Source organism: Octopus bimaculoides, chromosome 5 (assembly GCF_046866305.1).
Source record: "Octopus bimaculoides isolate indiv1 chromosome 5, ASM4686630v1, whole genome shotgun sequence".
Taxonomy (NCBI): domain Eukaryota; kingdom Metazoa; phylum Mollusca; class Cephalopoda; order Octopoda; family Octopodidae; genus Octopus; species Octopus bimaculoides.
Genome location: NC_142932.1, coordinates 73,164,036 through 73,180,501, shown reverse-complemented (window position 1 = coordinate 73,180,501; position 16,466 = coordinate 73,164,036). Strand labels below are relative to the sequence as shown.

At 37.9% G+C, this 16,466-nt stretch overlaps 1 protein-coding gene across 2 annotated transcripts in view; it reads right to left on the bottom strand.

The window, feature by feature from the left end:
• The window catches only part of LOC106884300 (DNA polymerase epsilon catalytic subunit A), a 126,685-nt gene that overhangs the window by 40,578 nt on the left and 69,641 nt on the right, over positions 1 to 16,466 (bottom strand). For both annotated transcript variants that reach the window (XM_089352401.1, XM_089352402.1), the window contains exons 22-30: positions 14,609 to 14,697; positions 12,937 to 13,036; positions 10,030 to 10,110; positions 9,031 to 9,153; positions 7,826 to 8,035; positions 7,216 to 7,416; positions 5,131 to 5,263; positions 3,189 to 3,285; positions 575 to 713 (exon numbers count right to left, since the gene is read on the bottom strand). In XM_089352401.1, the coding sequence (XP_089208527.1) occupies positions 575 to 713; positions 3,189 to 3,285; positions 5,131 to 5,263; positions 7,216 to 7,416; positions 7,826 to 8,035; positions 9,031 to 9,153; positions 10,030 to 10,110; positions 12,937 to 13,036; positions 14,609 to 14,697 (1,173 nt within the window). The remainder of the gene's footprint in view (positions 1 to 574; positions 714 to 3,188; positions 3,286 to 5,130; positions 5,264 to 7,215; positions 7,417 to 7,825; positions 8,036 to 9,030; positions 9,154 to 10,029; positions 10,111 to 12,936; positions 13,037 to 14,608; positions 14,698 to 16,466) is intronic.

Genomic DNA, 16,466 nt, shown 5'->3' with positions numbered 1-16,466 from the left:
AAATAGAAGGTAATACATAAAAAAATCATGTACAATAAAACAGTAGATAGACAATAAATAGGGAGAACCAACTAGTCTGACATTTTACCATTTCTGATAAACATTCAGATTACGCTGTCAAATGAAATGCATATTTATTCAGTTTTGAATTAGTTATGCATTATCCCATAGCTTTGAAATTTCAATGATGTGATTGCTTACTTTCACAATTACATTGTAGGGTATGTGTGAGAGGCTGGATCTGGTCAGTTTAAACATAAAACAAGTAGAATATTTTGGCCTGATATGGCTGGTTTAAATGCTATAGGGTTAAGTCCTGGTCATTTCTGCTTTAGCAAACTGATCATCAATAGTATTCCAACTACAACAATCCTGTATTTTTCACAGAAATTGTGTATCCAGGACCACACTATTAAATGCATCTTTTTCTAAGACAGTAGGGTTTGATTTGACTGAGATAAATTTGGCTGAAATTTCAAGCAAATTGAGTGACCATATACAGACTGTCTGTTTGAGTCACAAAAAGTTTTGTGTGGACAAGAAAGAGGAGTTAAAGAATAAGAAAGAAACTAACCTTGCCAGCAAGAAGTCTAGCATAATCTCTGTTGACTGTGACAACACAACCCAACTGGACCAAGGCACGGAACAATAATGGTACTTGAGTCTCATAAACACCTTCAATGTCTGGAGATGATAGATCAGCATTGATTTCACTGAAATATAAACATGATGTGATTGATTATAGGAATACAACATGGAACACATAGCTATTGATGATGATGAAGATCTTCTTACATAGGTACAAAGCTTCAATGTTATTTGGGGAGGAAGGAGAGGAACAGTTGATTATATTGACCCCAGTACTTAGTTGGTACTTTATTTCATTGACATTGGAGGGATGAAAGACAAAGTGGGATTTGAACTCAGAAAGTAAATACAAATACAAGGCATTTTGACCAACACTTTAACAATTTTGCCAATCCACTGCTCTTAAAAGTTTCTAATATAGGTACAGTTGTGGCTGTGGGGTTAAGAAGTTTGCTTCTTAACCGCATTGCTTCAGGTTCAGTCTTACTGTGTGGCATCTTGGTTCCAGTGTCTTCTACCAAAGCTTAGTGAGTAGATGTGTATGTGTTAGTGTTTCCTTGTCTTGAAAGCACATGATAGTTGTGAACAAATGTCACCATCAAACAAGCAATGTCATTCATTTCCAATCTTCCATATAAACATGTCCAGCCATGAAAACAAGTAAAGGAATCTGGCTCTAGAAAATTTGCTATAATGAATTCTGTTTGACTCCTGCAATCGTGAAAAAGTGGATGTTAAACAATAATGATGATGAAACAACAATCTCACAAAGAACATTATTAGTTTCTGTTTGAATGGTTTGAGAAATAACAGGAAGGTTTGATATGAATGAAAACCAAAGTACCATGTAAAAAAGCATTGGTGTAGGTGCTGGTGCCACGTGAAAAGCACTGGTGATGGTGCCATGTAAAAAGGACCTAGTACACTCTGTAAGGTGGTTGGCATTAGGAAGATCATCCAGCTGTAGAAACCAAGCTGAAACAGACTATAGAATCCTGGTGTGGTCCCTGATCTTACCAGTTCCTGTCAAGCTGTCAAACCCAAGCCAGCATAGAAAATGGATGTTAAATGTTGAAGATGATGATGACGATAAAATAATGGTATCAGGGGCTATGAACAACACTGATTAAGGGTTATGTCACAAATTATAACTGAATTTAATTCCATTTGATTTTAATGATGCTAACTAGATTTGATCCAGAATGTTCTTCATAAATCCACCAAGACATAGATTCTTCTAATCAATTAATCTGTAAATATGAGTAAACATGTTTACAATTTATGAGTATTTAATTGTATCACTGAACAACTGGGTATATTTATGTGTATACTAGCCCAGTATCCTGTCATTGTCTGGCAATTTTCACAATAGAATACCATTATTTCAAATTCTTTTTTTATTTCAATTCAGACCATGTTTTCTCTTGATCATGACAAATTTCTGTATTACTTTGGGCAATTTATAATGTATAAATAAAATTAAGTTTTTGCTTTTCTATTTGGTGCATAGATGTAAAAGTTTTTCTTAGCTCACTGTTTTGAGAAGGTCTTTCGACTCTGTTACCTTAATGAAATTCTTTACACACATGCAGATACATACAAACATATGGACACTCAGTATGAGCAATATACATATATAAAGAAATAATGTGGTAAATATAAATAGAGAGGGACTTTATTCTGGTGCCAGCACAGATTTTGAAATTTTAAAATTAAGTGAAAATTTTCAAATTTGGAATATTGATGTACTTTTTCACATTGAATCTAATTTTGTGATTCACTTATTCCAGGAAAATTTTTGAAAAAAATGTAATAGCTGTCAATCACAAAATGAAAACAATTACATAAACAAAGTTTTAAACAAAATGAAAGCAAAACATGACAATAAGGAAAATGGTAAGAAGGGGAAAGGCATAAAAGAGCCTGATAGAGACAAATAGAAAGTGGTAGATTACATGAGCTAAAAGTTGAGTTATTTCTTGAAACAAATTATACTTTTTTATTACTAATTACAGAAAAACCTTCCCAGTAGGATGCAAATTTCAAAAACCAAACCTGTTTTTCTTGAGGATGCACTGTCTGACAACCTCTCCATGATATATCCACACACACACACATAAAACTCTTATTTATATAGTCGATATGCAAGGATGGTGGAGTTGCAATGGTCCAGTAATTAGGGCAGCAGACTCGCGGTCATGAGATCGCAGTTTCGATTCCCAGGTCGGGCATTGTGAGGGTTTATTGAGCGAAAACATCTAAAAGCTCCACATGGCTCCGGCACGGTGTGGTGGTGAACCTTGCTGTATTCTTCCACCACAACTTTCTCTCACTCTTTCTTCCTGTTTCTGTTGTACCTGTATTTCAAAGGGCTGGCCTTGTTGCACTCTGTATCTCCTCGTGAACTATGTTAAGGGTACACGTGTCTGTGGAGTGCTCAGCCACTTGCACGCTAATTTCACGAGCAGGCTGTTCCATTGACTGGATCAACTGGAACCCTTGTTGTCGTAACAGATGGAGTGCCACGATGCAAGGATGAAGTAGCATTAGAGAATTTGGTCTTTAGAAAATATAAAACAATGTTAGAAATGAATGCTTACTTGCAGTGCTCCAGGTAGACATTTTCTGGTACTGTGTATTGGTAAAGGTGCATAACAGGGTGGGATCTTGGTAGAGTCTTTTGAACCTTCTTCCACACTGTCAATGTAGAAAGGGGTTGTAGGGTCAACATAATGAATATAATAGAGAAGCAGTTGAAGTGGATAAAGAATTGAAGTATTAGCATGTCAAAGCAGACACTGGAGCTTGATGCAGTTCTCAAGCTTGTTGATCCCTGCCAAACTCCCCAACCCATGTCAACAAGAAAAATGAAAGTCAAATGATGATGATCACTACACATACACAGGGGCTGTTATGCCTGTGCTCCATTCTAAAATGTTGTACCTGTAACTATGTTACTGCACAGTGCTATTATATATATATATCATCATCATCGTTTAACGTCCGCTTTCCATGCTAGCATGAGTTGGACGACTTGACTGAGGACTGGTGAAACCGGATGGCAACACCAGGCTCCAATCTAAATTTGGCAGAGTTTCTACAGCTGGATGCCCTTCCTAACGCCAACCACTCAGAGAGTGTAGTAGGTACTTTTACGTGTCACCTGCACGAAGGCCAGTCAGGCGATACTGGCAACGGCCACGCTCGAAATGGTGTCTTTTATGTGCCACCCGCACAAGCCAGTCCAGGGGCACTGGCAACGATCTCGCTCGAAAATCCTACGGAGGCCAGTCAGGCGGTACAGGCAACGGCCACGCTCAAAATGGTGCATCTTATGTGCCACCCGCACAAGAGTCAGTCCAGGGGCACTGGCAACGATCTCGCTCAAAAATCCTACGGAGGCCAGTCAGGCGGTACAGGCAACGGCCACGCTCAAAATGGTGCATCTTATGTGCCACCCGCACAAGAGTCAGTCCAGGGGCACTGGCAACGATCTTACTTGGCTTGCCGGGTCTTCTCACGCACAGCACATTTCCAAAGGTCTTGGTCAGTAGTCATCGCCTCGGTGAGGCCCAATGTACGAAGGTCTTGCCTCACCACCTCAGCCCAGGTCTTCCTGGGCCTACCTCTTCCACGGGTTCCCTCAACTGTTAGGGTGTGGCACTTTTTCACGCAGCTATCCTCATCCATTCTCACCACATGTCCATACCAGCGCAATCGTCTCTCTTGCACACCACAACTGATACTTCTAATGTTCAGCTTTTCTCTCAAGATACTTACACTCTGACGGGTATTTACATTGACATTATACATCCAACGGAGCATACTGGTTTCATTCCTTGCGAGCTTACCTATGTCCTCAGCAGTTACAGCCCATGTTTCACTGCCATGTAGCATGGCTGTTCGTACACATGCGTCATACAGTCTGCCTTTTACTCTGAGTGAGAGTCCCTTTGTCGCCAGCAGGGGTAAGAGCTCTCTAAACTTTGCCCAGGCTATTCTTATTCTAGCAGCTACACTTTCAGCACACCCACCCCCATATATATATATATATTGGTGTTAGGAAGGGCATCCAGCTGTAGAAACAATGCCGAATCAGATAGGGAGCCTAAACAGCCCTTTAGCTCCTGTCAAGCCGTCTAATCCATACCAGCATGGAAAACGGACATTAAAAGATTATGATGATGAGGAGGATGATGATGATGATAAGGGAGTGTTAAAAAGTTCCTGACTTTGGGTAAAAGAAAATACACAAGGATCAGTTAATTATAATTTTATTCAATATATTCCCTCTCAGATTCAACACTTATTGCAGTGATCCTTCAGTTTTTCTAAGTCTTGTAAAAGAACTCAGAAGGTTGGGCCTTCACTATGCCTTTCACAGTACCCTTAAAGGCAGGAACTTTTCAGCAGCTCCTTGTATATATCTATATGTTACTGCACAATGCTATCCATAAATTTCCATCTAGAAAGATAGAAGTTACCAGTTCCATAAATGATCATATATTTTCTGTTGTTGGCCAAGAATAACCAGATACTTACTGGCTCCTTCTCCTTCTTTTGGTGTCTTTTGGTTCACATAGAATATTCTGGGGACATTCAGTCGCATAACATGAAGATCGTTTCCAATGAGTGCCCACAGTCGATATTGGCCAGGTTCACTGGTTTCAGCCAACTTAAAAGCAGATAAATTTCACAAAACTTAGAAATAATATTCATTAAGTTTTTACAAAAAATATAACAATAAAAAAACTGTTAATTAAATTAATAAAAGAAACATGAAATTAATTTTTAAAAAACGTCACTTAACAATAAATATTTAAATTCAATATTGAAAGATTAAAGCAGTGGTTCTCAAACATTTTCTGGCTGTTGTCCCCTTGGCACATCAGCCCCCCCAGCCACTCACCATCAGAAACCACTTTCTGCAGCAAATTCAAAGCAACAATATTTCACAAATAAATTTAACCTAATTAACCCATTATTTTGTTGTTTTATTGCTCCACTTTTCTTCAAATCTTGTCCACCCACTAGATCTTTCCACTACCTGCACAAGGGCAGTACCAGCAACTTTGGGAACCACTGGTTTAAAGGATGGTCATGTGGTAAAGAAGTTCACTTCACAACCATGTGGTTTCAAGTTCAGTGCCACCTTCAGTTAGTCCCTTCAACTCTAGTCTCAGACTGACCAATCCAATGTCTTGTGAGTGGATTTGATAGATGGAAACAGGAAAAAAAAAATTGTTGTAAATGTGTGTGTATATAAATGTATATGGATGGGGGATGAATATGTGTGTGTATGTGTGTGTACGTGTATGTGTGTGTGTATGTGTCCCCCTCATCTAAATAGTTATAAATGAATGTCATTGTCACACATGTGAAGTCCCTTGTTTACAGTTTCCTCTGAAATTATGTCCAGACAAGCAAAATAATATTTCGCCCCCCACGGCCCAACATGCTTTGCATATAATACTGGTAACAAACAACATCACTTGTATGACAATGATGCTCATTTACAACCATCATGTGACCCCTTAACAAAAATACACACACACAAATATATGACAATATTCTTTCAGTTTCCTTCAACCAAATTCACTCACAGCTTTGATCAGACCAGGGCTTTAATAGGAAACACTTGTCCAAGATGCTGCATAGTAGGATTGGACTCATGGCCATATGGTTGGGAAGCACGCTTTTTAATCGCACAATAATGCCTGTACCTATCTCTCTTTCTCCCTCTATATATATATCATTATTGTTTAACATCTGCTCTCCATGCTGACACGGGTTGCACAGTTTGACATGGGGCTGGCTAGCTAGGAGCTGTCCGGACTCCAACTGTCTGTTGTGGCATGGTTTCTATGGCTGGATGCCCTTCCTAATGCCAACCACTTAGCAGTGTGCTGGGTGCTTTTTGTGCCAATGGCACAGGTGCATCTATGCAGCACCGGCACATGAAAGGACAAGCTGGTATGTGTGGAAGACAGAGGTTTTACTTAGCTTGACATCTCCTAGTTCCTTGCCATTTCCTCAGTAAGGCCCAACCTCTGAAAATCCTTTCTCACCACTTTGTCCCACATTTTCCTGGGTCTACCCCTTCCACAGGTATCCTCTACAATTAGAACTTGGCACTTCTTTATGCAGCTGTCCTCATCCATACATATACATATATATATTTGTACATATAACTATGTACATCTATCTATCTAGCTAAAAAAACAGAAAAAAATTGTTCCCAAGTCATATTAACTCAAAGGACAGGTTTCCTAGTTTCCTCCAGTGCATATATGCTCACCTGGATACGACACAGGTCTGTTGCAGGATTACTCATTTTTGCCAACTGAGTTAACTGGAGCAATGTGAAATGAAATGTTTTGCTCAAGAACATAACACGTTGCCTGGACCAGGAATCAAAACCACAAACTTATGATTATAAGTCCAACACCCTAACCACTAAGCCACACAACTCTACATCTATCTATCTATCTAACTAACTATATATCTCTGTGTGTGTGAGTGAACATGCGCATGTGTGTGTGTATGTTCAGCAATCTATCCAGGGAGCTGTGTGTTCCTAAACCACTACTTTGGACCACTTGTAGTCTGTGCAAGAAAAAACTGTACCTGTATCAGTTGCCATGGTAAATCTAGGATGGTGCGAGCTGTACGGCGCATGAAACCACTCAAACCTTGACGACCAATAATCGGCGTGGCACTGGAATTAAAGTCTGCCAAATCAACCCGCCGCCGTTTTTGGAGCTGCCTGTCTTTAGACTGCAAAGCCCATTTCTTTTTGTGATACTGTAACCATTCCACCATTTCAGCCTAAAGAGGATAAAAAACAAAAACAAAAGGACTAATATGAGAAAAAAGAAAAGAAAAATCAGTTGAAAAATAGATTTTGTAATATGAAATGGTAATTTCAGATTCACATCTATATTACATGCTGATCTCATGTAATATATATGTGCACATAAGATATAATGATATGTATATTTTATATATATATATATATATATATATATATATATATATATATATCTATATATATATATCTATATATATATATAACATGAGAGATCATCAATGTGTATATGACAATATCATACGTGATATATGTGATATCATCAATATGTATATGATGATATCGTATGTGATATGTGTATATATAATGACATGATATCTATGTGTATATGATGATATCATATGATAAATAGAAATATACAGGAAGTACCTTAGTTTTTCCCATTGGTGGAGGAGGTCCTAAAATATCTCGAAATGTTTGAGTCAAAGATTCTGAGTTCTGAGAATTGGTTTTTGAGAAGTCAGTATCTTCACTTGATTGCATCCGTTTACGTTTGGTGACTGTAGCTCGAACTGGCATGTTGGGCTTAGCAGGAACTCCCAGATCTTCTATGTCTTTTATGGAATCCACTTCTGGTTCCTAATAAAATAGTAGTCAATCAATATAAGCTGTCATTTAATAAACATTTCAGAACAATGGAACAATTCTTCATTTAAGAGCAAATCTCTAAGAAAATGAATAGAATCTTCTAAATCTGATAAGCACTACCAATGGCTGGGTGGTTAAGAAGTTCACTTCACAACCATGTAGTTTCAGGTTCACTCTCACTGCACAGCATGTTGGGAAAGAGTTTACTATAAGTCCTGGGCTGATCAAATGCATTGAGAATAAATTTGGTAGACGGTAACTGTGCAAAGAATGCATGAATGCATATGTGCTTGTGTCTTCTTGTCTTAACATAATGTGATAGTTCTAAACGAGTGTCAATGTCATTTGTTTTCAATCTTCCATTAGAACAAGTCTGGCCATCTTGCTTGAATACAAGTGGGGGTTTGTGACAGGAAGAGCATCTGGGTGTAGAAACCTATTTTGATGAATTCTGTCTGACTCATGCATGCATAGATAAGTAGAGATTAAAATGATGATGGTTGTGATGGTGATGTGTGTGTGCATGTACATGCACACATTGTCTTTGTTTGCTAGCATTTGCACCCTATGGAAGTTGCAACCCAGAAATGTTGTTGCTATCAATTCTGTCAACAAATCTCTACTTGCCTTGTGCCTTCAAAGAGATATGAAATAAAAGATTCTTTTACTTGATAAACAAGTGTTAGTGATAGGAAGGGCATCCAGCTGTAAAAAAAAAAACGCCCCAATAATATATTTGCCTCACCTATGCTAGTATGGAAAACAGGTTGTAACAATGAACAAATAAATTTCAACATAGTTGGGTTTGTATCACAGAGCAAGAGGCAGTTTCAGTTTGGTTGGTACCAAAACAATTAATGAAGCTTTATTCTGTGTATAAACTACAAGAGAAGTCACTCAAAAACAATTTGAAAATTCACTGTTTCATGATAACTTTATGATAAACAAAATATTGTGAGAAAGAGTAATAAAAACACAAGAGAAACCTGTGGTTTGGGTTGAGGAGCAAAGATTTCACTAATTTTCTTCTGTTTGAAAATGTCAGTTCTCTCTAATAATTTCTTCTGTAACCAATCTGGATGAGGAATACGTGGTACTGGGTTGGCCACCTACAAGACACATACACAAATACATAAATACACATACATATATAAATATATATATTCTCTCTCTTTCCTTTCCCGAGCGTCTTGTAACACAATCTGTATCACGTCCTCACGTTGTTGTTTCTTGTCTTTTTCCTATTTTTGAACCTATATATATATATATATATATATATATATATCATCAAAAAATGTTACACTATAGTTTTATTTATCAGATAAAAGGCAGGTATAAAATAGGGTAACTTATAAATGAGTAAATATGGTAGAAGTTGATTGGTTGATTCTCTGGTCACATATTACATTGTAAAGAGAGAAGGTGAAAGACATTAGGAGAGAGGTACAAAAGGAGTTAAAATACAAGGTGTAGGATAAATGTCGTATAACATTCTGAAAAGTATACATTCTTAAATGAAATTTTACAAATCCTGGTAGCTAAGATTTAGAAATGAATAAATATGTTTCGCTAATATTAAAAAAAAAAGTGTTTTTATTTAATCTTATTTTAAGGTTTTTCATTTCATTTCGTGTAAGTACGAAAAAATTTGATAAAAGTTAAATTACAATTATTGTATGTATACCACATTTCTTGATGTTTCCCATGGTGGTAATAGTATACTGCCACAGTTACTCAACACAAGACAGGTAACACTTGCATATGCATCAAATGATTTTCTTTTTACAAATCTATTCAGCATGTTATTTAATTTTTCTTTTAGGCATGAATGTATAATTTGAATAAGATATGGCTGCTATTTCTACCTGGACAAACTGCCACATACATACCCCCCACTTATTGGTAAAAGCCATTTTACTATATATATATGGAATTTCTTCAGCTACCAGTCTTGTAGAAAGTTGGTATAATCAATAGAGACTTACTTGCTGTAGTGCAGCTGGAATGGTAATAATCTTCTGGATGGCACCACCCAAACGGTCAATATAATATTGCCAGTCAAGAATCTGATGGAAATAAAAGTAGCAATGAATAAACACTGAAACACAACTATTAAAGAAGAGTGCATGGCAACTGGTCATGTGTCCTGTACAGCTAGTAGTCTCAAGGCCATGAATTCAAACAGAGAATGTCCTAAACTTTGCCCAGTACCTTTATAACTTTAAAATACCATTGTTCAATGACATCAGCATCGTTATCATCATCACTTTTGCATGTGTTTTTTCCATGCTGTTGACAAGTCCCTTAACCCCTTGGGAGTCATTGAGGCATTGCAACCTTGCAGCATATCTTGGGTGAGAAAGCCTGGTGGAGCCCATCCCTTTCTGGGCTAAACTCATTTCTAGAGCTGAGTGGACTGGAGCAACGTGAAATGAAGTGTTTTGCTGGTCCAGGAATTGAAACCAATCTTACGAGCGTGAATCCAACATCCTAACCGCTATGCCATGTGCCTCTACTCTGTGCTGTTATGGATTAGATAAAACTTGTCGAAGTAATATTCTAGAGTTGGATGCTCTTCCAGTCACCAACTCTTGTTATGAAGCAAAGTTCATAAATCTATAAACATTATTTATAAACAGCAGCAAGAAAATATTGGGTAGAAAAACTCATCTGGCTAGAAAAAATTCAAAGGCTGCGTGTGGGATATGAACCCACATCTCCTGTAATCTTTGAGTTTTTCTATTCTGAAGGTTTTTTTCAATTCAATATTTACATGCTAATATTTATAGCTTTATGTGCTTTCAGATCCACTGTTACAAAAACGATATATTTCATGTTCTCTTGAAAGTTTATAAATTCATGTGATGTCAACAAAGTATCTATACCCTTGGCCTTTCAAACAGAAGACCACTCAGTGGCAGCAGATAAAACAATGCTAAGACACAGATTCACACATATATATACGTGTGTGTTGTATGTGTGTACATATATACATCTTTTACTTGTTTCAGTCAGAATGCACTCATGCTGGGACAACGTCTTGAAGAATTTTTTAGCTGAATGAATTGACACCAATACTTATTTTTTAGTGTTAAGTCTGGTGCTTATTCTATCAGTCTCTTTTTGCCAAACTGCTAAGCTACAGGGAAGTAAACACACCAACATCAGTTGTCAAGCAATGGGGACAGAGGATAAACACAGGCACAAGGAGACATACACACACACATATATATATACATACATAGATACATACATATATACACACACACGATGTTCTTTCAGTTTCCATCTGCTGCATCCACTCACAAGGCTTTGGCCAGGTTTATGCTATAGTAGAAGACACTTGCCCAAGGTGCCACACAGAGGGACTGAACCTGGAACCATGTGGCTGGGAAACAAGCTTCTTACCATACAGTCACCAAAAGAATGGAACAGGTAGAATATTGGCTGCTACAATCATTTCATAACTCGCTGACATTCGTTTTGTAAGTCGTTATGCAATGAACACTCCTTAGCATAGCTAGTCTTCAGGCCAAGTTATGAATTGTATAGAAACCATGAATTTTATAGTAACAATCAGTGCATTGAAATTCCTTCAATATAGGAAAAAGTGTGCAACTTACAATGTTAATACAAATTTATTTTATTGTGTACTGTTCATTTTTTGTCCCCTATACTAATCACATATTGCTTGGAGATAACTAACTTCCTACACTAAAATCCCTGGATCATATTTAACAACTAATACACACACACACACATATATATATATATATATATATATATATACACACACACACATGAACATGCAATTATATACACAGACATATATACATATCTATCTATCTACAGTTGTATATGTACAGGTATGGCTGTGTGGTTGAGAAGCTTTTAACGTCTACTTTTCCATTCTTGCATGGGTCAGACAGAATTTGTTGAGGTAGATTTTCTTCACCATGATGCTCTTCCTGTTGCCAACCCTCATCTGTTTTCAAGCAATGTAATATTTACTCCAAAACCAGGCATGTTTTTCATAGATGATTAGAAATAAATACTACTTGCATGACCATGATGCTCATTTACAATCATCATGTTATGTCAAGATAAGGGCGCGCACACACACACAAGGCTTCTTTTAGTTTCCATCTACCAAATCCGCTTGCAAGGTTTTGGTCAGCCTGGGCCTATAGCAGAATACATACACACACACACACATAATGAGCTTCTTTCAGTTTCTGTCGACCAAATCGACTGATAAAGCACTGGATAGCCTGTAACAGCAGAGTTGAACCTGAAACCATATGGTTAAGAGGTGAAGTATTTAAACACAACCATTCTGCACCCATAGCTACGCCTATGCCTATATGAGCAACAACATTAATCATCATTGTTGTTTAACGTCCGCTTTCCATGCTAGCATGGGTTGGACGATTTGACTGAGGACTGGTGAAACCAGATGGCTACACCAGGCTCCAATCTGATTTGGCAGAGTTTCTACAGCTGGATGCCCTTCCTAACGCCAACCACTCAGAGAGTGCAGTGGGTGCTTTTACGTGCCACCAGCACGAAGGCCAGTCAGGCAGTACTGGCAACGGCCATGCTCAAAATGGTGTATTTTATGTGCCACTCGCACAAGAGCCAGTCCAGGGGCACTGGCAACGATCTCGCTCGAAAGTCCTTACACATGCCGCGGGCACAGGTGCCATCTCAATTTCGCTTTCGCTTGCCCCAATAAGTCTTCGCAAGCTGAGTTTTGTGTCCAATGAAGGAGACGATGTTGGCATGGGTGCCAGTTGTCGAATTTAACTCGATTTCGATTTCACTTAACAATATAAATAATAATATAAATAACAAGCAGCAATTGAGTAATGTTAATTGTAATTAGAACTTACATTTCTAATGTCAAGATCTTTGTTGGAAGTCTTGAGCCATTTCTTGAGAAAATGTCTCTTGATTCCTGGTTCAGCTTGGAAAATAGCCATTGGAATAGCTCTGGAAAAAAGAATTACAAGACACCATCATTATACTTGATTGTCTTTTTTATTTATAGAGGAAACATGGTAGATATATTGTAGAAGAACAACAAAAACTGTGTGACATTGGAGCATTTCTTTCAGAACATGAAAAAATTAAATAAAGTTGTTGACCAGACACTGATCACTGTTGACCAGACCTATACTCAAAAGTGTTCCAATGTGACTTGGTCTGTGGCACTCAGTAAGCTGTCCCGTAGGAATTTCCAGCTCATATTTATTGCAACAATAAATACTCACTTATCACCATCATTTAACTTCTACATTCCATGATGGTTTGACAGAGTTTGATGAGTCAGAAGATTTCATCGAACTCCAATGTCTGTTTTGGCGTGATTTTTATGGCTAAATGGTCTACCTAATGTTCATCACATTACAAAGTGGTATTATTTATCCCCATTAAGGTGGTGAGCTAGCAGAATCGCAAGAATGCTAGGCAAAACGCCTAGCAGCATTTCGTCCGTCTTTATGTTCTGAGTTCAAATTCCACCAAGGTTGGCTTTGCCTTTCATCCTTTCGAGTTTGATAAAGTACCAGTTCAACACTGGGGGTCAATGTGATCGACTTACCCACTCCTTCAAAATTATTGGTCTTGTGCCAAAATTTGAAACTAATATTTATCTCCACTTAAATGTTGATGTGCTATTAGAACACTTACCATACATGGATTTTGCACCAAAAACCAATATGAGAGTTTCTCTCATGGTAACTACTGCAATATAGCTTGTTCTAATAAAACATCCTCGTTCAAGTGGGGATAAACATTGCCTCTTGATATTAATACTGTCTCTGTTGCTAATATATATACTTTACAAAGTGTACTGGGTGCTTTTCTTGTGGCAGTAGCATTAGTGATGATCATCACATAACTTGCAAGTCTAAGGCCCTAATGTGGCCCCTATAACTGAGGGAGAACACAAGAGAAAGTGGGCAATGATCCTAGATGAGTGAGTATAGCAGGGAACAAGGGAAAAAGAAGGGATAAGTGATTGACAGGACTGAGAAAAAAAGAATAGAGTTGAAAAAAAATGACAGGGTGTGTTGTGTAAATTAGGAAGGGGGTGTCTAGGACTATCCAATATTATAAGGGACAAGTATGGACAGAAGTTCTATCAGAAAGAAGTTCAGAAATGAAGCAATAGACCAGGGTAAAGAGAAATTCAGAGAGAATCATTGAAGATAAGGGGTCATAGAGGAATGTTAGTGTCGGAAAGATAAGGTGTGTTGAAACAGTGGGAGATAAATGGACAATGGGAAAGGGGTAAGAAGTAGAAGCTGGTAGATACAAGAGAAGTGGAAGGGAAAAGAACAGAGTATGAATGCCAAAATATAGATTCTAGATTTATATATTCACTCAGAAAGATTTTGGACTCAAAATGCAGTACAGTGACTAGCTTGTTTTTTGTGTTTGTATCAAATTCCAATTTTTTCTTATGCCCGTAAAAACCATCTAATGTAATTCCTTCATTGGAGACAATATAAAGAGTTCTTGGGATTTTAGAAAGAATTCCATAAAATCAAAAATCTTAACCTCTCTGTAACTGGGGAACCTTCTGGTTTTTTAGATATCACATAGCGGCAACTCAGACCAGCATCTTTGATCATTTGGTCACCAAGGAACTGAAAAGCAAAAATTTATATGTTACACATGTATGGTGATGATAACGATGAGGATAATGATGGTGGTGGTGGTGATGATGATGATGATGATGATGAAAACAATGACATTACTCACAACAAAGATGAAGCAAATAAAAATGTTTGTCTTTAAAGACCATAGAGTACTATAAATTATTTAACCCTAGGTTGACTCTGATCCAGTAGACCTATGATCAAAAGTAACCATGTCTTTATATTTTTTATGTTAAGTATATCTAGAACTACACTTTCCCTTTTTTTAAGGTAGTGAGATGCGAGAAGATTTAGCTGTTATTTCCTGCAAGTCAAGTAAAAGCAACCACCCAGAGACTTTCTTGTTGGATCTAAAGAAAAGTTTGTTTCAGCACTGATTGAACAGATCTAGATAAGCCCAGATCTGCCCTGACTGAGCAGATCTAGATAAAAGCATTCCAGCAGCAGCTGCCACTAACAGTTCAAAGTTTCACACACAAGACCATAGCAGACTTAAGGGGGTCATCAGGAGATGGTGTATGCTGTTTCGAGACCTACCTCTTGATGCTGTTATTGCACATCAGCCCTCCTCACTGAGATAAGGCCCTGATTGCTAGATCAACTGGTTAATAGACTTTCCTAAATATTCTTCTAGCTGTTGCTCTTTTTAACCAAATCCAGTGGCTTATCTTCTCCACTGAGCCTGGATATCACTCATCATGGTATTTGCCTTACACTGAATAAGGCCAAACAACAATAACCATTTAAAACCATCAGATAATATCAGGACAGGGGCACAAAACACACACACATACGTGTGTGTGTGTATGTGCTGGTGGCATGTAAAAAGCACTGTTCAAGCGTTGGGCCTCATGGAGGCAGTGACAGGTGACCAAGACCTTTGGTGATATACCGTGCTTGCGTCAATCCAAATGAGACTGTAGTCATGGCCGAAGCTGGTGTCAGGTCAATGATACATAAAAAACAGTTGCTACACTCTTGGAGTGGTTGGCATTAGAAAGGGCATCCAGCTGTAGGAATCTTGTCAAATCAGATCAGAACCTGGTGCAGCTCTCTGGCTTACCAGTTTTCAGGCAAACTATCCAACCCATGCCAGCATGGAAAGCAGATGTTAAATAATGATGATGATATGGGTTTTGTAGACCTGGAGAAAGCCTTTAACAGAGTTCCCACTCTCTCATCTAGTGATCAATGTGGAATCTAGGGATAGATGAGTGGTTGGTGAGAGCAGTACAAGCCATGTACAAAGATGCTATCAGTAAGGTGAGGGTCAGCAATGAGTATAGCAACCACTGAAAAATTGGGTTTCCAGTTGCTGGAACACCCTGCTTACACTCCAGATCTCTCCGCTTCCAACTGTCACGTCATTGAACTACTCAAATATCCTTTACAAGGTAGTCAATTTGCTATGGACAAAGTGCAGGATGTGGTGCATAAACAGCTGTGTTACCAGCTGAAAGAAGTGCATCAAAAGCAAGGAGACTATGTTGAAAGATGCTGTAATTGTTCAACCTTCGTTTTTGTTTTTAACAAATTACAAAAACAAGTGTGTGTATAATTGTTGACAGTTTCAATTTATCAATTCCACTAACAAAGCTTTAGTTGGATGGTGGGCTATAGTAGAAAACACATAAACACTTGCAGCACAGTGGGACTGAACCCAAGACCACATGGTTCAGAAGCAAGCTTCTTAATCACACAACCATGCTTGCACCTATTCTTCTAGTTTCTTTTTTTTTTTTTTTGGTCTATCAAAT